Source organism: Somniosus microcephalus, chromosome 27 (genome assembly GCF_052327205.1).
Source record: "Somniosus microcephalus isolate GS21.2 chromosome 27, FLI_Smic_1.0, whole genome shotgun sequence".
Taxonomy (NCBI): domain Eukaryota; kingdom Metazoa; phylum Chordata; class Chondrichthyes; order Squaliformes; family Somniosidae; genus Somniosus; species Somniosus microcephalus.
The window spans coordinates 41,462,220-41,490,117 of record NC_141013.1 but is presented as its reverse complement, the minus strand read 5'-3'; the positions used below and the strand labels follow the sequence as shown (position 1 = coordinate 41,490,117).

The window sequence follows — 27,898 nt, the reverse complement described above, 5'->3', positions numbered from 1 at the left end:
TTAGAGCAGAGAAGGTTAAGGGGAGGCCTAATAGAGGTGTTCAAAATCATGAGGGTTTTGACAGAGAATGTAGGGAGAAACTGTTTCCTCTGGCAAGTGGGTCGGTAACCAGAGGTTATAGATATAAAATAATTGGCAAAAGAACTAGAGGGGAAATGAGGAGAAATGTTTTCACAGAGGGTTGTTAAGATCTGGAACGGACTACCTGAAAGGGCGGTGGAAGCAGATTCCAGAAGAACTTTCAAAAGGCAATTGGAAACGTATTTGAAGAGGACTAATTTGGAGGGTATCGGGAGAAAGCTGGGGTGTGGGACTAAATCGGACACTCAAAGAGCCGGCACAGGCACGATGGGCTGAATGGCCTCCTTCTGTGCTGTAAACTTCTATGATTCTGTGTCTCTATTCATGAGGTCATTGAAGGATAAACTGTACAGAAAATACCATTTCACTTTAAAGTGTGTGGCACAAGTAAGGTGCAGGTAATGTTTAACATCATTGGCCCAGTCACATTCCGTTCTCCTTTACCGCCTCCTAAGCAGAGCTCACTCGTGGAACTGACCCTTTAAAAGCACCGGGATCTGCCTGAAACCTCGTGTAAAGTTGGATTCTGGGCGGTTTAACATTTGCCTCTGCTTTTGAAATGTAGAGGAACAGGGAGAGAAAATAATTGAAAACCTTTACATTAACAGTTCTGTCTTTCTGAAAGAAAAGCAGATTCATTACACTATAAGGAACATCTTGATAAAATGTAACTTCCCTCCTACAAATGGGGTTTATTTGAAATGCCTGTTACATGTGCAAAATACCATGATATTAATTGAGTATTTTTTGTGTTGCTTAAATTGGACAGTAAACTCAAAGGGGGAAAAATTGGCGGCGATAACTTCGCCGGGGCGTGACTTTTAGCGCCCCCGTGCCCGAAATTGAATGGTTGCACCCCAAGCAGGAGGCAGGGCTACTGGAAGTGCTCCCCCTCCCTCTTGGGGCGCTCCCATTGAATATCGCGGTGCTACGTGCAGCAGCGCCATGCGTTCTGGCACACAGCGCCATGGTATTACAGGCCTCCCACACGCCCCCCCGATTAAAGGGGAGGGGCCTAGCGCAGCACGTCCCGGAGCCCTGCTGGACAACCAGGGAGCGGGAGGAGGCAAGAAGGGGCAGGTGCTGGCAGGCGGCCTAATTAAAAAATGGCCACCCAGCACCGTCCCTTTAATTAGCGCCACGGCCGCAAAAACACCCCCCCCTTGACCCTGTCGGACACGGCGTCCAGCGGTAGGTCAGGGGGCGCGAGCCAAGTTTGCGGCCGGGGCGCTGCGCACGGCGATGACATCATCGCTGGGGCTACAGCGCCGTGGGGCACTACCGGCTTCCACCGCTGCTAACCTCACGCTGAATTTTGCAGGAGGCATTAGCGGCGGCGCGCTCGGTGCTTTGTGCCCCGGGGCGCTAACAGGTGGCGCAAAGCAACCGAATTTTCCCCCTAAACGTTTGCAAGTCAATGCTGCCTTACAGTAAATCTTTGCTGTTTCCGTTACAGCGCTGTCTCCACGTTTTGGATTGCAAACCCCAACAATAACCTCATCAACTGTGCAGCTGCTGGCTCTGAGGTAGGTCGTGTTGTGTTCCATGTGTTAGCGTTTATTGTAAGGCCAGAGTCACGTGGGGGGCTTTTTATTCTGTGTTTAAGCTGCCGAGACGCACCTTTTGGGAAGTTCAAGCATTCATCAGCATGCTTACATTGCAGGAAACCGGCTTTTGGTTCATTTTCCACCACGTGCCCACGGGGCCTTCAGAAGGAATGTATTCCCCTGGTTATTCTGAACACAAGCCATTGGGAAAGTTCAGCAACAACAGGGCTCATTCCAACTACAGGGTAAGTCTGCACGCAATCGCTGTAATACTACAGAGAGCTGCACTAAAAGAATGGGATAAACATCTTTATAGTCGTTCAGCTGGTATTTATTGCAAAATGTGGGTTGCTATGAGTATTTACAAGCACATTCCTAGCCACTGTGATTTCTGCCGATGTAGAAACATGTATAGAAAAATAAGACAACTTCATTTTAAGCCTCCCTCCCCTGTACCATGGATGTGTCCCTAAATCCCATTGACAACTGGAGAAACAATACGAACACACGAATAATGATAGACCTCTGGTCCGTCCAGCCAGTCCCACACGATTGCAATACCTTGTGTATCACAATATATATACCCGAAACCATGTGATCTCCTGGGAGAGGTGAAAAACCAGATAAAACCCAGGCCAATTTGGGGGAAAAAATCTGGGAAATTCTTCTCCGACCCATCTAGGTGATCAAAACTAGTCCAGGAGATCACTCTGGCCCTGAAATGCCCGCAGGACCTACCAATGTTCCCTGTAAGCAGCGCGGCTGCGCAACGCTCCAGGGAACCCGTGCAGCCGGCTTTCTGGCTTTTCCTTAAAGGGGCCAAAAAAAATGACAGGGATCATTGGTACCTGCTGTTTGTACCTAGCAATGCGTTCATCCGGCTCTAAGAACTTGTGTTGGGTCAGTGTATGGTTGCAGGTAAAGTCCTCCCTGCATTATACATGTTCACAGCCGCACTGACCTGTTGAGGCTTCTCCATAAACTCAAAATATGCCTTTGGAACTTTTACCTTCCTAAAGGGAAGTTTCTTTTTAGATAAGTAAAGGGCCGAAACATAGAAACATAGAAAAATAGGAGCAGGAGTCGGCCATTCGGCCCTTCGAGCCTGCTCCGCCATTCAATATGATCATGGCTAATCCTCTATCTCAATACCATATTCCTGCTCTCTCCCCATACCGCTTGACACCTTTTGTGTCTAGAAATCTATCTATCACCTTCTTAAATATATTCAGTGACTTGGCCTCCACAGCCTTCTGTGGTAGAGAATTCCACAGGTTCACCACCCTCTGACTAAAGAAATTTCTCCTCATCTCAGTCCTAAATATCCTACCCCGTATCCTGAGACTGTGACCCCTCGTTCTAGACCCCCCCCCCCCCCCCCCAGCCAGGGGGAACATCTTCCCTGCGTCCAGTCTGTCTAGCCCTGTCAGAATTTTATACGTTTCAATGAGATCCCCTCTCATCTAAACTCTAGTGAATACAGGCCTAGTCGACCCAATCTCTCCTCATACGACAGGCCTGCCATCCCAGGAATCAGTCTGGTGAACCTTCGCTGCACTCCCTCTATGGGTAAGGAGACCAAAACTACACAAAGGAACCATGGAGTGGAAATTGCTTTAGGTCCACATCAGGCCTGATATGGGCGCCATGCACGGAGAGTTCACCCCAACCAGGAAGCCCAAAATTGGTTCTCAGGCCTTGTTAGCATTAGTTGGGCGAATTGCCAGCACCTTTCACGCCTCCATAGGTGTTTTGTCCATTTTAAAGAAGATTACTTTTTGCCTCGTGGATCCTGTTCACCTTATGGAATCGTGATTGTACCATTTTCATTAAAAGCCGCCATAAACTCAATAGCTAGAGTACATTTTGAATCTTTCTCGATCTATTTTTCAGGCTGGCATGATGATTGATCATGGGGTGAAGACGACCGAAGCTAATGCAAAGGACAAGAGGCCATTCCTCTCGCTGGTTGGTGCAAGGTGGGTTCATGAAAAGGAGGACTTGTATTTATAAAGTCCCTAATCGCTTCTCTGAAAAATGTATGTGTTTCGCACAACTTAGTTTTAAAAGCGTGAACTCACTCAGTATTCGTAGGAAAAGTTTAATTTTTTCCTGTCGCATTGCAGATAAATTCTCATTTTTGAGTCCATTTTAAAGAGTTGTCTGATTCCTTATTTAGGTACAGCCCCCATAAAGAAGCCGACCCTCACAAGCCAAGAGAACCTGCTTTAATCAAGAATTATATTGCGTATAAGAACCAGGACCATGGTGCTTGGCTTCGTGGTGGGGACGTGTGGTTGGAGAACTGCCAGTAAGTTCCAACTCACTCTCTTAAAAATGTTAAATCTATAAAATGTGTTTTAAAGTTTGGCAATGTACGTTAAATCTAAATGTACTATATCAATACACTCTATACTACTCTCCCATTACACAGTCACATACTAAGGCCTAGAAATTCAGTTGGTTGCGCCAGCTGGTAGCGCCTTAGGAGGAGTAGATGTCGGGCGCTAGGCGGCTAGCGGCCGGGCGCAGCGCGATCTGCGCCTCGCCCCAACTTCACTCAAGATTTAGCGGCGGCGCAAAGTCTTTGCACGCGCTCAGCTGCGCGCGCAGATCATGACGTCATTTCCTCGTGCAACGCCCTTTGTGCGCCCCCAACTGGAAATTCAGTCGCGACGCCCCATTGTGCGCCTGGCGCCCCTAGCGACTGTTAGAGTGGAACGGTGCTCAGTCGATGCGGGGCGCGGGGGGCGCAAATTAAAGGGCACTCCTCCTGCACTATAAAAGGCTGCCATTTCGCAGCACTCCTTCTTGAGAGACGGATCTTTGCAGAGAGACCAAGGTAGAGAGCTTTCTGCTTTGGCCCAACACTCGGACAGGTACTTGTGGCTTCAGGCCACAGCTTTCCACTTGTCTTTGCCTTCATTGACATCTCATTGTTTGCCAGCATATTATGGGGGCTGCAATGGGTGTAAACGCTGGCTTTCTCAATTACATCCAAAGGGCTCACAGACGCCGTGAGAGAGTGGCAGCCCTGGCTAGATGGAGAGGGGGCAACAGGTGTTGGGAAAGGAGGCCTTACCCACCCAGGGTATACCGCCAGCAGTTCTCCTATCTCAACATGTCTGAGGAGCAGTGTGTTCGGAGGCTGCGATTCAGAAGGGAGGTGGTCACAGAGATCTGCCACCTGCTTGGCGGTGATCTGCAGCCACACCTGAGGAGCAGGACGTCTCTGTCGGTGGCAGTGAAGGTGACGGTGGCTCTCAACTTCTATGCCACCGGCTCCTTCCAATCCGCTGCTGGGGACATTGCCAACATCTCCCAGTTCGCCGTGCATTGCTGCATCCGCCAGGTGACCAATGCCCTTTTCACAAGGAGACGTCAGTTCATCTCCTTCTCCATGGCCCTTGCCAAGCAGCAACAGCGTGCAATGGGCTTTGCAGCATTCGCGGGCTTCCCCATGGTGCAGGGCGCCATTGACTGCACGCATGTGGCTTTGTGGGCACCTCTGGAGAATGCCGAGGATTACCGCAACCGGAAGGGCTACCATTCGCTGAACGTCCAGCTGGTGTGTGACCACAGGCAGCTCATCCTAGCTGTCAATGCCCGCTTTCCAGGCAGCAGCCACGATGCCTTCATCCTGCGACAGACTTCTGTGGCAGACATGTTCCAGGCCCAGCCTCACCCACGAGGATGGCTTATCGGGGACAAAGGCTATCCTTTGTGTACCTGGCTGATGACCCCGCTCCGTGCGCCCAGCACCCCTGCTGAAGAGGGATACAACGATAGCCATCAAGCGACCAGGAACATCATCAAACAAACAATCGGCGTCCTGAAGCAACGGTTCCGCTGTCTGGATCATTCCAGTGGAGCCCTACAATATTCGCCGGAGCGAGTCTCCCATTTCGTGGTCGTTTGCTGCATGCTGCACAACCTGGCTATCCGCAGGACTCAGCCACTGCCACCAGAGATTGGAGGACCACCTGAGGAGGAGGAGGAGGACCAGCACAGGAGGGAGGCAGAAAGTGCAAGGGCCGCCCGTCGCCGGCTTATTGAACGTCGGTTCTAGGCCCCCTCTCAGGGAATGGCTTGTGCCAATGTCAGCAGATGAATGTAGCCGCTCCACAAGCCCTCAGCCGAGCAGGGCAACCAGGACTTAACCAAAAAACCATGCACAGTGCAATTTAACAACAATAATTTATTGAAAACCTCTGCCCTTCCCACATTACATCCTCATGTGGAGAAGCCCCCTCCAAAAACACAAAACTACCAGTCTCGGCCTTACAAAAAGAAAGAAAGACACCAGTCTCGGCCTTACAAAAACACAACTGCACCAATCTCGGCCTTACAAAAAGCACCAGGCATTTGTGCATACCTTCTACTTTTTGCCCTGCGAGGGCGATGCCTTTCGCATCCTTGCCTGGCCCCTGCCTGCCCTGCAGCTCCTCCTCAATGGGAGCCCAGTGGCTGCAGCAAGGCTGGGGGAAGGCTGCTGAGGGGCAGATGGCGAGACGGCAGATGCCCTTGGGGGTCGGCCTGCACCAGCTCTGGCCTTGGAGTGGCCGGCTGCTGACTGCTCCAACTCTGGCTGGGCGGCAGCAGTCTGTCCAGCGGCTCGTGGCAGCTGCAATGGCGGAGTGGCAGTGTCGGCTGCAGGAATGGTGCCAACCTGGCAGATCGCAGGTGCTCGCTGGTCGCCTGACACATTGGCACTCGCACGGGCCAGCACTGCAGCATGCGCAGCAAACAGCTGAAGAACAGACTGCTGGGCTGCTGCTGCGCGGCGAGTGCCCTGGCGATGCCTGGCTGATCCAGCGAGGGTGGCAGCAGTTAGTGCCCGTGTGGCCCTGGTCTGTGTCCGCATGACAACAGCCAGTGAATGGACGGCACAACTGAGCACTTGGCTCGACGCCGCCTGTGCTGCCGCGAAGTCCTGTAGACTCCTGGCCTGTGCTGCACTGAATTGATCCAGACTCCTGGCCTGTGCTGCTCCAAATTGCTGCACACTCCTTGACAAAGACTCAATGAAGTCAGGCATCCTTGCCACTGCAGCCATGAGCTCATTGTGCCTGTGCTCAGCCTGGACGCCCATTTCCTCCAGGAGCCGCACCTCCTCTGCGCTCACCGTCGCAGGACTGGAGGCCGCACTCACCCTCTGGGGAGAAGTCCGCCGAGCTTCCCCACCCCTCCCGTGTTGCTGCAGGCCGCTGGGCCCCGGAGCTTCACTCTCCTCCGACCCTTCCCCCCGGCTCCCCTCCAGGGAAGACGTGTCCCCTACATCGCCATGGGCTGGCGCGGCTGAGGGTGGCACTGATGGGCCGGCTTCCTCTTCCTCCTCCTCGTATTCCGAAGCGCTGACAGTGGCAGCTTGAGGGCCCGCCTCCTCACCTGGCGATTCACCATCTGAAAGCAGGAAGGCACAAGAGTAGCTTTAGAGTGAGGACAGGGCGGCAGCGAGGGAGGCATGAGTGGTGCCATTCACTGCATTGGTCGGACAGTGGCAAAGGATGCTGATCTGAGGCGCAAGTGGAACGAGAGAGGTCAAAAAGGTGATGCCCTTACCATTGGTGCCCAGAACAGGGTCGGCATCTCCACTGGCGACGGGGCCAATCAGCCGGCCTGCCATAATGCGCTCCACATGCTGGTCGAGGTCGGAGAGCTCTTTGACGTCAGGACGGCCTCCCCCGGTCTCAGTTCGTTTCCGCCGGTTGTGCGCCACCTAGGCCTGCAAGAGAAAGGACGGCCTCTAAGTACAGTGTGAAGCCCTGATCCTGTCTGCAATGCCTCCCATGGCCGAATAGCTTGTACAGTGTGTAAAGTGCTGAATGTGCAAGTGATTTTCATGACAGTCCCATAGCTGCTGGATGAGGGCTGGCCATTAGGGCTTTCAGGTCCCTTTGCCCATAAAGTGAGGTGCACATGCAGGGATGAGGAGGACACTGGAAAGGGTACTCACCCTGACAACCCGAGTGAGGTCGTTGAACTTCTTCTGGCATTGCACAGGAGTCCTGGCAACCACGCTGTTGGAAGACACCCTGTTTGAGACCTCCCTCCAGGCTTTCCGGTAGGCGCTGGGCAGCGGCCTCTTGCCACCTTCTGGGAACAGAACATGGCGCCTGCGCTCCACTCCGCCAACCAGCAGCCTCAGGTCACCGTCGCTGAAGTGCTGCGCTCTCTCCCTGGCCTTCTCCATAGCCCTGGGCGTTGTGCAGGTGAAGCTGAAGTGGTCAGGCCTAGGTTGAGGGCTACAGTGTGCAGGGCATGGCAGGCAAACAAATCCACCCTCCCCCTTTAAGAGCTGACCGGCGCCAGAGTGTCTGCTGTCAATCAGCAACTCGCCGCACCGGCGCTGCGCCCGGCCTCGGGGGTATCGCTCAGCACCGCCGGCTTAGTGCCTAAAGATAGTCGTGCATCGCCTGTTTTAGCGCAGCAGCAACCTCTTGGGGCGATGCGACTGAATATCGGCGAAGGGGGCGCGACTTTGCGCCGGGCGCAAACTTTAGCGGCCGCCCGACTTTACCGCCCCAAAAGTGGCTATACTGAATTTCTAGGCCATAGTACTGTAGTATTCATCCCAATAGCTGGGGATCTCTTTGTTTGTCAGATACAACGACAACTTGCATTTATAGAGCTCCGTTAAGGCAGTAAAACGTCCCAAGGTGCTTCACAGGTGTCCTAATCGGACAAAAAATTGACACCGAGCCAAAGAAGGACCAAAGGCTTGGTCAAAGAGTTGGGTTTTAAAGAGTGTCTTGAAGGAGGAGAGAGAGGTGGAGGGATTTAAGGTGCGAATTCCAGAGCTTCGGGCCTAGACAGCTGAAGGCACGGCCGCCAATGGTGGAGCGAAGGAAGTTGGGGATGCGCAAGAGGCCAGAGTTGGAGGAGCGCAGAATTCTTGAAGGGTTGTCGGGCTGGAGGAGGTTACAGAGTTAGGGAGGGATTTGAACACAAGGATGAGAATTTTAAAATCGAGGTGTTGCCGGACCGGGAGCCAATGTCCGTTAGCGAGCACGGGGGGTGAGAGGTGAACGGGACTTGGTGCGAATTAGGAAACGGGCAGCAGGGTTTTGGAAGAGCTCAAGTTTATGGAGGGTGCAAGATGGGAGGCCGACCAGGAGAGCGTTGGAACAGTCGAGTCTGGAGATAACAAATGCAAGGCTGAGAGTTTCAGCAGCAGATGGGCTGAGGCGGGGGCGGGGATGGGCGGTGTTACGGAGGTGGAAGTAGGCAATCTCGGTGATGGAGCGGATATGGGGTCGGAAACTCAGCTCAGGGTCAAATAGGATGCCGAGGTTGCGAACAGCCTGGCTCAGCCAGAGACAGTGGCCAGGGAAGGGGATGAAATCGGCGGCGAGGGAACGGAGTTTGTGGCGGGGGCCGAAGACAATGGCTTCCGCCTTCCCAATAATTAATTGAAGGAAATTTCTGCTCATCCAGTACTAGATGTCGGCGAGGCCGGGTGACAAAACAGCAGTGGAAGGGGTCGAGGGAGGTGGTGGCGAGGTAGAGCTGGACGCCATCTGTGTACATGTGAAACCTGACATCGTGTTTTCAGATAATATCCCCGAGGGGCAGCATGTAGATGAGCAATTTCACTGGAGCATGACTGCCGCTTTAACACTTGCCCGCAGACTTCGGTTCCTATGGCATAAGGCCAAAGCTGTGCTGGGAACTCATGCAAATTATTCAAATGAGCAGACCTCCCAAAATTGGGCACTCGTGCTGTGAGCCAGCAGGGCCCTGGCTGACATCCATTCGCAACACACATTTTGCTGGTCCTACAAATTTGGGGGTGGTAGTATCTCTTCCCCCCCCCCCCCCCCCCCCCCAGTCGCTCTCTTCCCCCAGTCTGTCTCTCCCCCCAGTCTCTCTCTCTCTCTCTCCCCCACTCTCTCCCTCTCCCTCCACACTCTCCCTCTCCCCCCAAGTCAGTCTCTCTCTCTCTCTCTCTCCCCATCTCTCTCTCCCCTCAGTCTCTCTCTCTCTCCCCCCCACCCTCTCTCTCTCCCCTCAGTCTCTCTCTCTCTCTCTCTCTCCCCCCCACCCCCCCCCGGTCTCTCCCTCTCCCCCCCACCCCCAGTCTCTCTCTCGCGCTCTCTCTCAGTTCAGTTCAGTTCAAATGCTTTATTGGCATGAAAGTTTACAGAGAACCATATTGCCAAAGCTTACATTGCAAAAAGGTACAGTTTTCCAACATTCTGTAGGTGTCAATCGATTTGACATTTGTTGGGTATATACAATATTACTTTTAAACAATATTAATTTTAAACAGTCTTTCTACTTCATTTGGTACGTTCAATATTAATTTTAAACAGTCTTACTTTTAAACAGTCCTCAGGTTGTGACATGTTGTTACATATTTAGCCCCAAGGTATGGTCTGTCTCCTTCTCCTAGGACTAATCTCAATTTTGACAGATCATCCAATTCCTTGAAATCTGGGGTTGTTTGGCTTAGCTTGTTGAATAATATGTTTCTTGATGTGTTGAATTTTTTGCATTTTAGGAGGAAATGCATTTCTGTTTCAACCTCGCCAGCCAGACATTGATCGCATATTCTATTCTCTCTAGGCTCTCTCTCTCTCTCTCTCTCTCTCTCTCTCTCTCTCTCTCTCTCTCTCTCCCTTCCCCCGTCTCGCTCTCTCTCCCCCAGTCTCTCTCTCTCTCTCTCTCTCTCTCCCCCAGTCTCTCTCTCTCTCTCTCTCTCTCTCTCTCTCTCTCTCTCTCTCCCCAGTCTCTCTCTCTCTCCCCAGTCTCTCTCTCCCTTCCCCCGTCTCTCTCTCTCTCTCCCCCTCAGTCACTCTCTCTCTCCTCCCTCAGTCTCTCTCTATCTCCCCAGTCTCTCTCTCTCTCTCTATCTCCCCATCTCGCTCTCTTCCCCCAGTCTCTCTCTCTCCTTCCCTCTCTGTCTCTGTCTGTCTCTCTCTCCTTCCCTCTCTCTCTCTCTCCTTCCCTCTCTCTCTCTGTCTCTCTCTCCTTCCCTCTCTCTCTCTCTGTCTCTCCTTCCCTCTCTCTCTCTCTCTCCTTCCCTCTCTGTCTCTCTCTCCTTCCCTTTCTCTCTCTCTCTCTCTCCTCTCTCTCTCTCTCCTTCCCTCTCTCTGTCTCTCTCTCCTTCCCTTTCTCTCTCTCTCTCCTTCCCTCTCTCTCTCTCTCTCCTTCCCTCTCTCTTCTCCCCCCAGTCTCTCTCTCTCTCTTGCATCACTGGGGGTGTTTCATTCCATGTGTGGGCGGGCCGAATCCTGCAGCCTCCCGAAATGTCGCCGCCATTTTTTTAATACCGACAGCACCAGCACAACAAACCCCCACAGTGCGGCTCCAGCACAGTATCGCGCTCCCGGCCCGCCGGAGCGGGAGGTGAGTTGGGGTCACTCGGGCCGGGCCTCACAACCGCTCGGCCCGAGACACAGAGCGGGGGAGCGGCAGCGGCCGGCCGTAAACCGCGCGGCCCTGTAAACTGCCGTTTTACAAAAAAGCCTTGGCAACGCCGGGCCCCCCAGCTAGTTTGTATATAATTCCCTTTAACAACATGTTAGCTACAGCCTGAGTCTGTATCTTTATTTATACTGTTTACTTGTACAGAGTGTGATTACTTTAACAGCGCGGGTAAACACGATGACGTCACGCCGTTCATCACGTGATCCCCCTCTGGCGGGAAGAACGTGATGACGTCAACCACGGGACTGCCCGAGCAGTCCTCGTGGAGCCTCCGAACTGAGCAGACCTACACTCGATGTTCTCCTGTAGTTACTTGTTTAAACCTGTTAGTTTCCATTAAACTTCGTTTTGTTTGAGCACCTGAGTGGACCTCAGTCTTTGGATAGGAACTAGACATTCCTACAGTATTCTAAATATCAATAAGTTGCAATCGAGATTTGAAAGAGTTTCTCACTGCCTCACTGACAAAATTCTAAATCTTTGCTGTTTGAGATTTCTGAATTTCCCCAGTCCCAACGTCCTACCCATTATTCTATTTAATTCCATCTTTTTTCTGTCTCCTGCAATCACATTTTGCCATATTCTTCAGTGCACTCACCCAGATTCTGCTCGATTACCTTTACAATCAAATCGCTTAACCCTGTTGCCTTCTTAGACACTAAGGGGTAGATTTGGACTTTTGGTCGACCGCCCATTCCAGTAGAGTTGCCAACACTGGCTGGAAATATTCCTGGAGATTTCAACACATGATCTCCCGCCTCTAACCACGTCCCGCCGTGCTCCCGCCATTGGTCACCTGACACATCCACGCGAATTGGAAAGACTCTCTGTTACCCTATTGGTTGATTCTTGACTGTCAGTCAAACGGCATTTTCCCCCCATCTCCAATATTTTTAATATCTAATAAACAAAAGCGTAAAGAAAATTAACAAACACCATTTTTTTTAATGCCTGCGTGGCTTTTCTCCTGGGTTGCTCACTGCCGTGTCCAGGAATTCATCTTTAATTCCTGGAGACGCCAGGGCAATCTCGGAGGGTTGGCGACACTAGGCAGTGACGAGGCACCCTCAATTTTGAGGCCCCGGCTGTTAAGTCTGTGTGTTATAGTGAGAATTACTACACAGACCACAAGAGTAAATTTTAACAGGTCTTTACTAGTCGAAGGTCAGGGCGGAACTGCCCAATAAATCATTACACAGCACTTATATACCGGTGTGGTCACCACCGGTATTACAGTATACAGCAGCCAAGATAAAGTAGTGCAACTCTTAAAATAGTTCTCTTAAAGGTGGAACGGTTACATACACCACAATCCTCCCTTTTTAGCTTAACAGTATATATTCCCCATTAACATAACATAATAACATATATACACAACTTCATGTAAAAACAGTTCACAGATTCAGTCTCTCTGGAGGCTTCCTGACTCGGTCCGGATAACGCCTCGGTGGTGTAGTAGTTTCTTTTGGCAAGGTCGATTCGGCTTGAATGCCAGTGTCGGGTTCATCTGATTCCAGTATCACCGGATCGGAGGTAGATACTATGGGTATCTCTGCTTCATCATTAGGTGTATAGAGTTGTGGAGTAGGTTGTCCCTTTTCGGATGACTCTATGATCTGGTCAACATGGCGCCTTATTATGCTTTCACCAATGTCCACGGTATACATCAGCGGTCCTAGTCGTGTGCAAATAGTTCCAGGCTGCCATTTCTCGGTACGGTAGTCCCGGGCCAAAACTTGTTGACCTATCTGGAAGGTTCTAGTTGGCCTTTCATTCATGCCTTGAAATTGCCGGTTCTCTACGTCCCTTCTGATGTTTGGCTTGATCAAATCCAGCCGGCATCTTAGTCTTCTATTGAAAAACATCATGGCGGGAGTTTGGTTTGTAACCACATGTGTTGCATTCCTGTACGCCAACAAGAAGTTATCTACCTTATGTTGTAGATTTATGTCTTCATTACCCATGGCCTTTATGGCCTTCTTGAAGGTCTGGACAAACCTTTCAGCTAATCCATTGGTGGCGGGATGGTATGGGGCGGACGTGTAGTGCTTAACCCCATTGTTTTTTAAGAACTTCCTGAATTCTTTGGACACAAATTGCGGTCCATTATCAGAACAGATCTGTTCCGGCAGCCCATTCCTGGCAAATATGGTCCTTAATACTGTGATGGTTTTTTCCGTGGTGGTGGAGGACATCTTTATTACCTCCGGCCACTTGGAGTGTGCATCCACCGCGATTAAGAACATTGAGTCCATAAATGGACCAGCAAAGTCGATATGTACCCTTTGCCATGGAGATGAGGGCCACTCCCATGGATGTAGAGGGGCTTGTGGTGGGGCTTTTTGGACCTCCTGACATCCTAGACAGCTCTTGGTCATTTCTTCGATGTCTCCATCGATACCTGGCCACCACACAAACGCTCTGGCTAAGTTCTTCATTTTCACTCCACCCAGATGCCCCTCGTGAAGCTCCTTTAGCACTTTATGCTGGAGTTTGGGTGGAATCACCACTCTGGATCCACACATCAAAGTTCCTCGGCACACTGACAGCTGTTCTCTTCTTTGCGAGAATGCTGGCAACAGTGGTTCGCCATGTGCTGGCCATCCCTTCACCGTTAAATCGTAGACTCGTGAGAGAGTCGGGTCATTTCTCGTTTCCTTTTCGATGGTAGAATTTGTTACTGGTAGACATTCCACTATGGTTGAGTGGAACATCTCCACTGGGTCCACTGTAGGCGCCTCTTCCACCGTTGGCAACGGTAGGCGCGATAACCCATCAGCATTCCCATGCTGTTTTGATCCTTTATATTCTATGTCATATTGGTGTGCCCCTAGGAAAAGGGACCACCTCTGTAGCCTTTGCGCTGTCATAATGGAAACGTCCTTTTTAGGGTTGAATATGGATACCAACGGCTGGTGGTCTGTCAGCAGTGTAAACTTCTGGCCCTGCAGGTAATGATTAAACTTCTTTACTCCCCACACCAGGCTGAGAGCCTCCCTATCTATCTGAGCATAGTTGCGCTCAGCGGAGGTCAATGATCTGGATGCAAATGCGACTGGCCTTTCCGAGCCATTTGGCAACTTGTGTGAGAGTACTGCTCCAATACCATAAGGAGAAGCATCACAAGCTAAACGAATAGGTAGTGTTGGGTTGAAGTGAGCCAGCACTTCCTCTGAGGTGATCAATGCCTTGCTTTTGCGAAAGGCCTTCTTGCAGTCCTCGCTCCACTTCCATGGTACTTCTTTCTGCAAAAGAGCATTCAGCGGGTGCAGCACCGTGGATAGATTTGGCAGAAACTTATGGTAATAGTTAATCAACCCTAGGAACGACCTCAACTGGGATACATTTTCCGGACCGGGAGCCTTCACAACAGCTTCGATCTTGTCAGGTGACTTGTACAGCCCCTCCTGGTCAATGACATGACCACAGTACGAGATCCGTTTCTGAAAGAACTCACATTTCTGGCGATTAACTCGAAGGCCATATTCCTTCAACCTGGTGAGCACCAGTTTCAAATTTGCAAGGTGTTCCTCATCGTCATCTCCTGTAATCAGGATATCGTCCAAGTAACATTGATTGCTTGGAATTCCCTGTAATACCTGCTCCATGGCCCTCTGCCAAATTGCTGGAGCCGAAGCCACTCCAAAACCCAGTCTATTATAGCGATACAAGCCTCTGTGCGTGTTGATTGTGAGATACTGGCGCGACTCTTCCTCAACTTCCATCTGTAAGTACGCTTGCGCCAGGTCTATCTTGGTGAAGTGTTTCCCGCCAGACAATGAAGCAAAGATATCCTCAATCCGCGGAAGCGGATATTGCACCGTGTGAAGCACCAGATTAACTGTGATCTTGAAGTCTCCACAGATGCGGACCTTCCCCGGTTCCCCTGGCTTGTTACTCGATGAACGCTTCATGACTGGAACAATGGGCGTGGCCCACTCACTCCAGTCCACCTTAGACAGTACTCCTGAACGTTCAAGCCCTTCCAGCTCAGCTTCCACAGCAGGTCGTATCGCATAAGGTACCGGTCTGGCTTTGAAAAATTTTGGGTTTGCATGTTCTGCAATCTTGATTTTTGCCTTAATTCCTCTCGGTGTTCCCAGTCCCTGTTGGAACACCTCTTTAGCCTCATCCAATATTCTGGACAATCGTTCAGGTTTGACATCTTTTTTTCCGGAATCTACCGTTAATGCTTTTAGGGAGCGCCAGTCCATATTTATTTTCCTGATCCACTCCCGTCCCAGAAGTGGTGGACCTCCCTCAGGTAGTACATATATGTCCATTCCTTGGTGTTCTTTGCCCTTGTGTACCACCTTGACTTTTATCTTTCCGATGGGGTATACTTTTTGCCCCGTGTATGTCTGCAATACTATCTCCGTATCCCGTAGGGGAATATGTGTGAATAACCTTTTGTAATCTTGCTTATTCATGACCGTCAACGCCGATCCGGTGTCCAATTCCATCTTCACTTGGACTCCTGCGATCTGAAGTGTGACCCAGATAGTTTGTCGGTCAGCTTCCTTACTCACATTGTGAATTCTCAGACTACCCAGTTCCTTGCTGTTGGAGTCTGAATCCGAATTCTGTTCATCCGAACTCTTCTCAGCCACCTTATGTACCTTTCTGCACTTTTCCTGCGGTGACTTTTTGTTGCTGGTCTTCTTTCCTGACCGGCATACTTTAGCTATGTGACCAAGCTTGCCACATTTTCTACATTCCTGGTTTTTAAACCAGCATTGGTTCTGATCGTGTGTTGTCTTCCCACAACGATAACATTTCGTTGTACCCAAAGCCATTTGATCTACGCTGAGTACCGCTGCCTTCAGCTGCATTTCCGCAGTGCCTCGCGCTGCGGCTTCGTGCGATGCTGCAATAGTGACAGCCTTATCAAGTGTAAGATCATTCTCTTCAAGTAGCCGCTTTTGTGTTCCTTCTTTCGACAATCCACACACGAATTTGTCTCTCAGTGCCTCTGTCAGTCTTTCCCCAAACTGACAGTATTTCGCTAGCTTACGCAGTTCAATTAAATACTCCGCGTTGCTTTCCTCTTTCCGTTGCGTTCTCGCATAAAATTTAAATCGTTCCGCTAACATCAGCGGTGTGGGGTTCAAATGATTTTTCAGAACAGCAACAATTTTAGTGAAAGTCTGGTCCGCCGGTTTAGCTGGTGATAGAAGATGCTTCAATAGCCCGTATGTCTTCGCACCCATTGAGTTTAGTAAGGTTAGTGCTTTATCTTCATCTGATATTTTATTTGCCTTACAATATATCTCTATGCGTTCTACATACGTGGCCCAATCTTCAACATCGGGATCGAAATCGTTGATGTTACCACGCTTAGGCATCCTCGCAATCTTCTTGAGAAACAACAAGAAATTTTTCTTTTATTTTTTTGTTTTTCAAAATGGCGGTTTCCCGCGCTTGTCTTCTTCCCCCGCCTACGAAAATGGCGGCTTCCCGCGTTTGCCTTTCTCCCCTGCTGGCTGTAATGGCGATTGCCGTATTGCTGCGTTCGCCCTCCCCAGCAGTTTTCAAATCGTGCCTCCCAGCCCCTCTTGCAGTCCGGTCCTTTCCCCCGGCTGCGGCTGAGTTCTCCGCGTTTTTTTTTAAATTTTCTCCCGCGCCTTACGCTGACCCGGTCGCTGCGCCTCGCGGCCTCGGTAGCTGCCCGGCCTTTTTCACCGGTCGCGGTCGAGCTCTCTCTCGACGCTGTTGCGTCTCCCAGCCCGCTTGCAGCCCGGTCTTTTACACCGGCTGCGTTTGCATTCACCGCGGCTCCCGTGCCTTACGCTGCCCCAGTCTCAGTGCCTCTGGCCCCGACTTCTGTCCGGCTCTCTTCCCCGGCCGTGGTCGAGTTCTCCGCCCTTATATCCTCCGTTTTTCCCTCCCCTACTTCACAGCCAACGTGGCCGACTTGCTGCTCGTCGCTGATCGGCTTACCCACCACCGTGATAGAAGGGATGATCACTGCCTGTTGCTGATGGAAGACTTCGTGTCAGGATTCTTCCTTTGCTCTTCAGACCTGCGTCTTTTCTCAGCAGGATGATGAGGGCGGATGCCTCCTCTCAACGCCCGTCAACTGCCTTGGATGTATCTCTGCCGCAGGGTAAGATCGTACTCGTCGCCACTGTTAAGTCTGTGTGTTATAGTGAGAATTACTACACAGACCACAAGAGTAAATTTTAACAGGTCTTTACTAGTCGAAGGTCAGGGCGGAACTGCCCAATAAATCATTACACAGCACTTATATACCGGTGTGGTCACCACCGGTATTACAGTATACAGCAGCCAAGATAAAGTAGTGCAACTCTTAAAATAGTTCTCTTAAAGGTGGAACGGTTACATACACCACACCGGCCATATTCCAAATTCACAGGCGAGCTGCGGGCAACCAAACAGGTGTCCTGATACAGTTCGCCGGATTGTGGCCTCGGGATTGGGCTGGGGCGGACACCAGCCAGGTAGGTTGGGGGGGGTTGTGGGGTGGTGGGGGGGGGGAGCGGGTGTGGGAGGTTGCAATCACGGAGGATGGAGGATCCCAGATTATTTTTGGGGGCCCACAAAAACAATTCAACACAATGTGCAGGGCGCAGGCTCCAACCAGTTCCGACCAAAATTGGCAATTGGGGTCCTATTTGTGATACTGGCACCCGACTTCCATATTAGTATCAGGCGGGCGCTGTGGACACCCGGTGATGAGCCGGTTGCATTGCCGGTGTTAACGGGACGGGAAGGCCACCGTCCCCATTTCGAGGCTGTTACCGCCCCATTAACGCCAGACGAAGGGAGTGAAAATCGACCCCTAACAGTGGCTGTTAGTTTCCAGTCCATCGATAATTCTTTCTTTATTTTTGGCCTCAGATGTTCAATCCCTCAGTCACAGAGTAGACCCATTCACTGCCCTCAAATACATGCAGGTGCAGAATCTATGCAATACATTGAAGAGTGGCAAAAAAAAACAATACTTTGATCCATTTGAGGTTTATCTACGCAGATACATACAAAGAAAATGAGGGGTAAACTGCCCTGGCCATTGAGTGTAGTGAAATGGTAAACACATTCTTTTTGAATGTATTTATGGTGTCACCACACATAGGAACCCGTGATTTGTTTTCCATTGTCTGGTTTTTCACAGAGGTTAAGAAGATGGGACAGAATGAGTTCACCGAGCAAACATTGATACGTGAGATATTACTGGGCTATCCAGTTAGGTCATCAATGTTTGTTTGATGTTGATGCTTTAGGCCTGAAAAGACTGTTTCTTATTGGTTCAGTTTCTAGTCACGTCATTCTTCGTATGTTTGTCCTTTTCCTTTAGATTTGCTGATAATGGAATTGGGCTGACTCTTGCAAGGTAAGTGCTTGCGGTTATTGGAGGCTCTCTCATATTGCTGAAATTGAATTTTTTTCTTAAGCAACCATGGTGAAGAACTAAGGCTCAGAGTGCAGGACACCACTCAGGTTAAAGGGAGAATAAGGGAAGCTGAGGTGAATCAAGAAGTTCTGACTAAATGATGACAACATCTGGTTTTAAATGCATGAAGATTGCCAAAGGAAGGGGAAACTGAGGGAGATGAAGAGTTGCACGTTTGAAATTCTAGGAAAGAATGAATTAGACTGTGCGATGCGTCAACAATGTAGGGAGGAAGAAGACCAGGAACAGCTTAGAAGAAATAGAAGAGAGAAGAGTTCAGAGGAGCACTGATCAAAGTAGTATCAATAAAATAGAGGCAAAGTTGTTGGAAACTAGAGGAGAGAGAGATTTCCTGTCAGGTGACAATCCTGCCTAGGAGTGTGAGAGTTTTAGAAAAGACTCTGTAGATCTGGACGAGCAGAATCTGGGACCGACTTGGGCTTTATAGAGAGTTATTTGTTGACAGGACAGAAGAGGAAATCGAGGTTCTTGGAGGTAGCTTTAGCGATGGAAGGAGGAGATGTGGAAGGTCTAGTTGAGGTCAGAGGAGATAGTGAAGCCAAGATGTTGATTGATGGAAGAGAACTAAGGGTGGAACCATCAAAGGTGAGAGGTTGAAACTGTTGGTTGGACTTGTGAGCTGCATGAAAAAGCAGACCTTTTAAGAATTGTAAAGAAAAGGATTAAAGGGGATAGAGGAGATCAATATACAGTAATTGGGTCATAATGCTGGAAGGGAAAGGGCCTTGCACTGAGGGGGTGTGATCCTAAGAAAGCTGATGAATGTAGAATGGAATAATCACCGAAAGAGTGAATGACATTAGACGAAGAGCGAAGGAAGGTCAGTGACATGAAGTAACAAAGCGGTAGTCAGAACAAAGCCCTGAGGATCTCACTGGATTGGCCATAAACCATTGTAAAGGATACTCAGGAGCCAAGGACATAACTTTGACCTATGGTACCCAATGACAGTGCCGTATCTCCTGAACCTTGACCTGAAGTAATAGGTAGAGCTTGCCTTTAAAAAGTAGCTTGTCATATCCTCAGGAATGGATTTCTTTTGAAGTTTTGCCACTGTTGTGCAGCCACATTGCACACAGCAAGATCCCACAAACAGCAAATGAACAAATGACAAGATCATTTCTTTTTGGTGATGTTGGTCAGGGTACCAGAAGAAGTCCCTGGAATATTTTACGTCCCATCTGACTAGTTAGACAAGGCCTTAGTTTAATGCCTCATCCAAAAGATGGCACCTCCGACAACACCCATGTGCCAGCCAACCTGTTAAAGTCTTGTGCTTACAACCTTTTGACTTGGAGGCATGAGTGCTACTAACTGAGCCAAGCTGATGTTTCACATTTATGTTTCTAGTGGTGGAACTTTTCCAGATGATGATGGGGCCAAACAGGAGGTAAAAAACTCTTTGTTTGTTGGGGAGAGTGAAAACCGTGGGACTGAGATGCCGGACAACCTTGTTTGGGGACCTGGTGGCCTCGATCACAGTGGACGAGCTCTTCCAAAAGGAGTGTAAGTAATTCAGTAAACCCATCGTTAGAACCAAAATAACTTTTCTCCATCTGTTCTCAGGCCTATTACAGTCTCTTTGTGGCTTTCCATTTTTGCAACTTGGCTCAGATATATGACAACTTGACACTGGGCAAAACTCCCTTCACTGCACTCTGAGGCTGTTGGAAACTCAGAATATCACCGCCCCACATACACTACTGCTGAATTTTATAATGCAGTGTTCAGGCAGCCAACAGAGAGAAGAGAGTCCTCTCCTATCATAGGAACATAGGAACAGGAGGAGGCCATTCAGCCCCTCGAACCTGCTCCACCATTCAATTAGATCATGCCTAATCTATACCTCAATTCCATTTATCCACCTTAGCTCCATATCCTTTGATACACTTTCCCAACAAAAATGTATTGATCTCAGTCTTGAACGCTCCAGTTGTTCCAGCACATGTAGCCTTTTAGGGCAGAGAATCCAGATTTCTACTACCCTTTGTGTGGAAAAGGTGCTTCCTGATTTCACTCCTAAATGGCCGAGCTCTATTGGAAGATCATGTCCCCTCGTTCCTGATGTCCCCCATCAGAGGAAATAGTTTCCTTGTATCCCTATTGAATCTCTATCATTTTAAACATCTTGATCAGATCACCCTTCAATCTTCTACACTCCAGGGAATACGAGCCAAGTTTATGCAACCAGTCCTCATAATTTAACCCTCTAAGGCTCCGGGATCATTCTGATGAAATTGCGCTGTATCAGTCTTCACTTGGACAGTGTTCTAGCCCACCGCGCCAAACAGTCCCTTGTAAAGGTTTTATTTTGGAAGTGTGTTATTTAAAACTTCTACTCAAGCTGTATGCTTTGCTTTATAAATATCTTTTGATGACTAGCAGTTGTGAAGCTATGGAGCAGTTCATTGGTCCTGTGCTCAGTGAAGTGAGCCATAGGTTGGAGAAAGGGTTACAACATGGTGCTTCGATTCACTGGCCCACACTCCCTTCGAGCACGGGATCAGCGACTCGCCCTTGTAAGCCAAACCAAAACTGAGCGTCGTATTCTCTTACTCCGTTTCCAGGACATTTCCCATCCGAGGAATACAGATCTACGATGGCCCGATAAATGTGGAGAACTGTACTTTCCGTAAATTTGCAGCTCTGGATGGTCGTCACAGCAGTGCCATTGGGTTCCGATTCAACAACTCGTGGCAAACCTGTCCAAACAACAATGTGACACACATCACTTTCCAGGACGTCCCAGTAGGTCCTCAGATTTTACCACTTTTATCTATCGTTACGTGAACAAACACAGGAATTGTGTATTTAATATGGGTGTTTCAAATTGTAAAATGTCTACAGAGATGGCTATTTAGCTATAGGGAGTAAAATGCTTATATTGGTAAATGGAGAAGTGATATAACAAGTGTTGTATGTATGATTTATTCTCTGGTAAGAGCTATTTAATGTTACACACCGAGTGATGGACACCTGACACCAAGACAGTTTCTGCTGTTAGATATATGGACTATACTTCCAGTCAGACATTATTTAAGAAGCCCCTTGCAGAATGTCAACTAGTAATGCTGGTTATGGTGATTATAAGAGCTTAAGAAATAAGAGCAGGAGTAGGCCATTCGGCCCCTCAAACCTGCTCCACCATTCAATAAGATCATGGCTGATCTTTGACCTCAACTCCACTTTCCCACCCGATCTCCATAGCCCTTGATTCCCCTAGAGTCCAAAAATCTATCGATCTCAGCCTTGAATACACTCAACGACTGAGCCTCCACAGCCCTCTGGGGCAGAGAATTCCAAAGATTCACAACCCTCTGAGTGAAGAAATTCCACCTCATCTCAGTCCTAAATGGCCGACCCCTTATCCTGAGACTGTGACCCCTAGTTCTAGACTCTCCAGCCAGGGGGAAACAACCTCTCAGCATCTACCCTGTCAATCCCACTCCGAATATTATAGACAAATAAAATGGCAATTACTATCATTGGGATTAGAAGCGGTTTGTTGCCATTGATTTATTTTTGTTTTTGGTGGGAGGGGGATTTTGCAAAATTGGCTTTGATTCTAACCCTGTTAACAGGCAGTTAATTGGCACTAATCCCCTTCCCGCCTCGGGGAGGCGGGTCCCAGCACAGGTCGGGTATCCGCCTCCTTTGAAACTGGCATGGAGGCGGGTTGGGGGCGGGATGGGTTCGTGCCCCCCGATTTCGCGATTTTAAACCCCCCACACGCCTCCAATCCCGCCTCCACGGCCCAATGAAAATCCTGCCCATAGAGTTATACAGCACAGAAAGAGGCCCTTCAGCCCATCGTGTCCACGCTGGCCATCAAGCCCTGTCTAATCTAATCCCATTTTCCAGCACTTGGTCCGTAGCCTTGTATGCTATGGCATTTCAAGTGCTCATCTAAATGCTTCTTGAATGTTGTGAGGGTTCCTGCCTCTACCACCCTTTCAGGCAGTGAGTTGCAGATTCCAACCACCCTCTGGGTGAAAAAGTTTTTCCTCAAATCCCCTCTAAACCTCCTGCCCCTTACCTTGAAACTATGCCCCCTGGTTATTGACCCCTCTACTAAGGGGAAAAGTTCCTTTCTATCTACCCTATCTATGCCCCTCATAATTTTGTACACCTCAATCAGGTCCCCCCTCAGCCTTCTCTGCTCTAAGGAAAGCAACCCCAGCCTGTCCAGTCTCTCTTCATAGCTGAAGCGCTCCAGCCCAGGTAACATCCTGGTGAATCTCCTCTGCACCCTCTCCAATGCAATCACATCCCTCCCATAGTGTGGTGACCAGAACTGCACACAGTATTCCAGCTGTGGCCTAACTAGCATTTTGTACAGCTCCATCATAACCTCTCTGCTCTTGCCTTCATTAGCCGAGGCATAGAATATAAGTGTCCCATATACCTTATCTACCTGTCCTGCTGCCTTCAGGGATCTATGTACATACACACCAAGGTCCCTCTGATCCTAGGATCCTACCATTCATTGTGTATTCCCTTGCCTTGTTAGTCCCCCCAAAATGCATCACCTCACACTTTTCAGGGTTAAATTCCATTTGCCACTGTGCTGCCCATCTGACCAACCCGTCTATATTGTCCTGTAGCCTGAGGCTTCCCTCCTCGCTATTTACCACTCCACCAATTTTCGTGTCATCTGTGAACTTACTGATCATACCTCCTACATTCAAATCTAAATCATTAATGTACACTACAAACAGCAAAGGACCCAGCACCGATCCCTGCAGTACACCACTGGACACAGGCTCCCAGTCACAAAAAAATGTAAGATTGCAGTCGGTCAGATCGGGCTGTGTAAGTCCCCCGACTCCAATTTAATTGACCCCCTGCCCTTTTTCCACCTGACGGGGAATTTAAATCGACCCCATTGTGACTCGATGTAAGTTTAAGGCTTCAGGCTCCCAGGTTAAAAACTGTCCTCACGATAAGCCATTGACTCTGTTTCTTTTGCCACACTAATACATGATAAAGGGTATGGATGAGATAAATGTTAATATGTTAACACAGTCACAGAATCTAGACAATGACATAGAAGAGGGAAGTAAAAAGGCAGCTTAGATTTACACGGTGGGTGGGGAAGGGAAGGGGTGGAGTTCCGCAGCTGTCGGGGGGAGCTGATGGTATTAGTGAATTCAAGAGAGAGCTGGATAAATACCTGAAGAAATATTTGATGGAGGGCGATGAGAGTTATCGTGGGGTATGATATTTCTGAGATTCTGGGATGACCAGATAGGTCAACGTGGTCTTTCACAGCCCTGTGCATTCCTATGTTTCAGCCATGGCTCAGAGGTAGCACTCTCGCCTTAGTCAGAAGGTTGTGGGTTCAAGCACCCACTTCCAGAGACTGGAGTACAAAAATCCAGGCTGACACTCCAGTGCAGTGCTGAGGGAGTGCTGCACTGTCAGGGGTGCTGTCTTTCGGAGGAGACGTTAAACCGCGGCCCCGTCTGCTCTCTCGGGTGTTATTTTGAAGAAGAGCAGGGTGTTCTGGCAAATATATTATCCCTCAACCAACATTATTAAAAACAGAATATCTGGTCATTTAGCCCATTGCTGTTTGTGGGAGCTTACTGTGCACAATTTGGCAGACGTGTTTCCTGCATTACAACAGTGACTACACTTCAAAAGTACTTCATTGGCTGTAAAGCGCTTTAGGACGTCCTGAGGTCGTGAAAGGCACTATAGAAATGCAAGTCTTTCTTTCCTTTCTTATTTTACAGCCCTGTGTATTCCTCTGTTTCTATGTAACGACTGTGTCTCATCCTTTTAGGTTGCATCACGAGTCTTCTTTGGAGAGCCAGGTCCCTGGTTCCATCACTTGGATTTGGATGGTGACAAAACGACCATCCTGCACGATGTGGATGGATCCGTGTCGGAGTATCCTGGAGCCTATATCGTTAAACATGATAACTGGCTCCTCAGGCATTCTGATTGTATCGATGTGCCAGACTGGAGGTCTGCTATCTGCAGTGGTCACTACGCACAAGTAAGAATTCTTGTTATCCATCTTTCTGAGGCTTTATGCAGGGCCAAAGGACAACATTGTTTTAACTTACTGGACACCATGATGATCTCCGATCCCCATTTGAACTCTTGCCGTGCTGAATGACTGTGTCTCATCCTTTTAGGTCGCATCACGAGTTTTCTTTTCTTAAGGCTAAAGGGATCAAGGGATATGGGGAGAAAGCAGGGACAGGGTACTGAATTTGGATGATCAGCCATGATCGCATTGAATGGCGGAGCAGGCTCGAGGGGCCGAATGGCCTACTCCTGCTCCTATCTTCTTTGTTTCTATGAATAAAAGGAATCCCTTACAGTTAGCGCAGTAGGAATAACTTTACAAATGCAAAGTCCTGGAAATTCGAGGGCATTCTTGCCTCAACTTTCCTTCCAGAAAATCGTGGGAAGCACGCCTGTGATTTCCGATTTGTAAGCACTCCCATTTGTAAAGTTTGGCATAATAATGGTGACTAGCGTGTCTAATAATTGAATGCAAGGTTTAATTTTTCAGACAATATGACAAAGGACATGTTTTTCATGATTCAATTTAATTTCACAGTGACAATTCTTAAAACATGAGGAACATTTTGATGCCAACCTGCGGCACTGAGTATAAAGGGCGGGGGGGCTAAGAGATAATTCCCCAGGGCAGAGCTTCGCACGGTGGCAGCAGCTATTGGGAATTGTGGCTTGCACATTCGTGGACCTGACTGGTGACCTGCACAATTTTCCAACCATTAAAATGATCGGATCTCCACATATACCCGCCCGGTTCTATCAAGCTCTGCATTGGGAATGATATCTACTAAAGTTTGCCACTGGGGTCTCTGTTTGACAGTCAGGTTACATAAGAACATAAGAAATAGGGGCCATTCGGCCCCTCGAGCCTGCTCCGCCATTCAGTAAGATTATGGCTGATCTTCTACCTCATCTCCACTTTCCTGCACTATCCCCATATTCCTTAATATCCAAAAATCTAGCGATCTCTGTCTTGAATATACTCAATGACTGAGCATCCACAGCCCTCTGGGGTAGAGAATTCCAAAGATTCACCACCCTCTGAGTGAAGAAATTTCTCCTCATCTCAGTCCTAAATGGCCGACCCCTTATTCTGAGACTGTGACCCCTGGTTCTAGACTCCGCAACCAGGGGAAACATCCTCCCTGCATCTACCCTGTCAAGCCCTGTAAGAATGTTGTTTATGTTTCAATGAGATCACCTCTCATTACGGTTTCCTATTTGGTACTGGTTTCTGCAGATGGCCATCAAACAGGGATTGAGGCCAATATTGGGTGGGGACCAGGCAAATCAATAAGTCACACGAAGGGACAAGTCCAGCAGCTGAATAATCTTCTATCATGGCTGACATCATTCCTTCTGAGGAGCAGCAGGATAAAGTGGAGATTAGAGCCCACAAGGGAGAAGGTCTACTGGACCAGAATGCCATGCGTAGGCCGAATGATGGAACAGTGTCGAAGGAGATTTGCTGTTTCCAAAGAGACAATTACATAACTTTATGAAATGGTAGCAGGCAACTCAATGGTGCCCTCTTGTGTTTGGAGCAGCTCTCCCTGTAGCTGCCAAAGCTCTCATCAATCTTTTCACTACTGAATCATTTTCAGTTACCTGGAGTGGAGCAGAATTTGTCAAAGCATAAAGTCCAGCTCCATTCAAGAGATGACAGGTGCTCTATTTAGAAAGAGTTACAGATTCATCCACTCCTACGGAGAGGATGGATTAACAGTTGGAGAGTCTGTCTCCTACCTGTCTTTCACATTAGACCTCAGGCGCACTGGTTGTTTTCTCCAGTTCACCCTCAACTGATGGAGATGCTACGTGCTCTGTGTTCAGTGCCTGCTCATGCAGAGGTGATTCATTAACTTGCAGAGACGGAGCTGGCTACGTGTCGGTGCTGGTGTCAGCTGCAGGATCAGTGCTTGGGCTGCAGTGTGCTGCGTGCTGCTGGAGCGCAGGTGCATCTGAGGAGAAAGAAAACAGTACAGCTCGGTTATGCAGTAGAGTTTTTAATTCACAGTTGAAAATACTAGGGGGAATTTTACAAGTTACAAGAACTAACATTCAGACAACTGCAAAATGGGCGCAGTATCCTCCACCAGCAACATTGGTCTCGATGCACTAAATTAGCAGGATGTGACTAGTAGTGTCCTCCAGGGATCTGTACTGGGGCTTCAGCTTTTCGCTATATTTATAAATGACTTCAATGAAGGAATAGAGAGCCGTATAGTTCTTTCAACATTTAGGAACAGGAGTAGGATATTCAGCCCCTCAAGCCTGTTCCGCACTCAAGTAAATCAAGTCTGATCTGTATCGTAACTCCATTTACCCGCCTTGTTTCCGTAACCCTGAATACCCTTGCCTCGGTTTTGAGATTGTCAATTGATCTTCAGCCTCAACAGCTTTTTGGGGGAGAAAGTTTCAGATTTCCACCACCCTTTGTGTGTCGTTGGATTGTTGTAAAAGCCCAACTGGTTCAGTAACATCCTTTAGGGAAGGAAGCCTGCCGTCCTCACTCAGCCAGGCCTATATGTGACTCCATCCCACGCCAATGTGATTGACTCTTAACTGCCCTCTGAAGTGGCCTAGCCAGCGACTCCGTTGTATCAAACCGCTATCAGCGGTTCAAGAGGCCCACCACCTTCTCGGGGCAGCTAGGGCTGGGCAATAAATGTTGACCTTGCCAGCGGCGTTCACCTCAAGGGAATGAATAAAGAGGGAAATCCCCCACGCCCGATCTCCTTCTGCAAATGGCACCCAGGCATCCCAAACACAAGAAGAGGGAAATCCGCTCGATTAAAGCCATTGCAGCCTCCAACACTCCATCGGGTTTCTTGAGGTCAAACCGTTCCACCAGGGCTGTTGAGACTGTGAGGACTCTTTCTGTTCTGACACACACTCTCTCCCAGGTGGTCTTCCTGGACGGGCAATTGAATGCAGCTTCTTCCTCCTCAATCTTCTCGGTTGAACCTTTTTCAGACCTCTGTCCAAAGCCTCCAGTTGATGCGCGATGGTATTCAAACTGCTCATTATTCCCTCTCAGGCTTGGCATCTACCCTGTGCATTGATGGGGATAAGGGGACCCCTGGGCCAAGGATCAACACCAACGTCCCCCGTAAGCTGCGCTGCCTCCTGCGCGGCCTGCCTCCCCCAATGCGAGGTATCTACAATGGAAAAGTCAGAGAGCGACCTGCGTGGGACCTTGCAGATGACTGCAGCTTAGTGGGGCCATTGAGCAACACCGCTCCCCCCCCCCCCCCATTCAGTACACACGCAATGAAAAAAGCCAACTCCATCAGCCTTCTGCACTTTCTACAGATGTTCCGATCAGCATATCTCGATTAGCAGTCGTGGGAGAGCAAGAATTCCA

At 49.2% G+C, this 27,898-nt stretch overlaps 1 protein-coding gene across 1 annotated transcript in view; it reads left to right on the top strand.

The window, feature by feature from the left end:
* Positions 1-27,898, top strand: part of cemip (cell migration inducing hyaluronidase 1) — a 247,262-nt gene that overhangs the window by 193,975 nt on the left and 25,389 nt on the right. The window contains exons 15-22 of the mRNA XM_085968878.1: positions 1,538-1,607; positions 1,745-1,873; positions 3,522-3,607; positions 3,808-3,939; positions 18,379-18,414; positions 19,846-20,001; positions 21,063-21,243; positions 24,284-24,499. Of these exons, the coding sequence (XP_085825004.1) occupies positions 1,538-1,607; positions 1,745-1,873; positions 3,522-3,607; positions 3,808-3,939; positions 18,379-18,414; positions 19,846-20,001; positions 21,063-21,243; positions 24,284-24,499 (1,006 nt within the window). The remainder of the gene's footprint in view (positions 1-1,537; positions 1,608-1,744; positions 1,874-3,521; positions 3,608-3,807; positions 3,940-18,378; positions 18,415-19,845; positions 20,002-21,062; positions 21,244-24,283; positions 24,500-27,898) is intronic.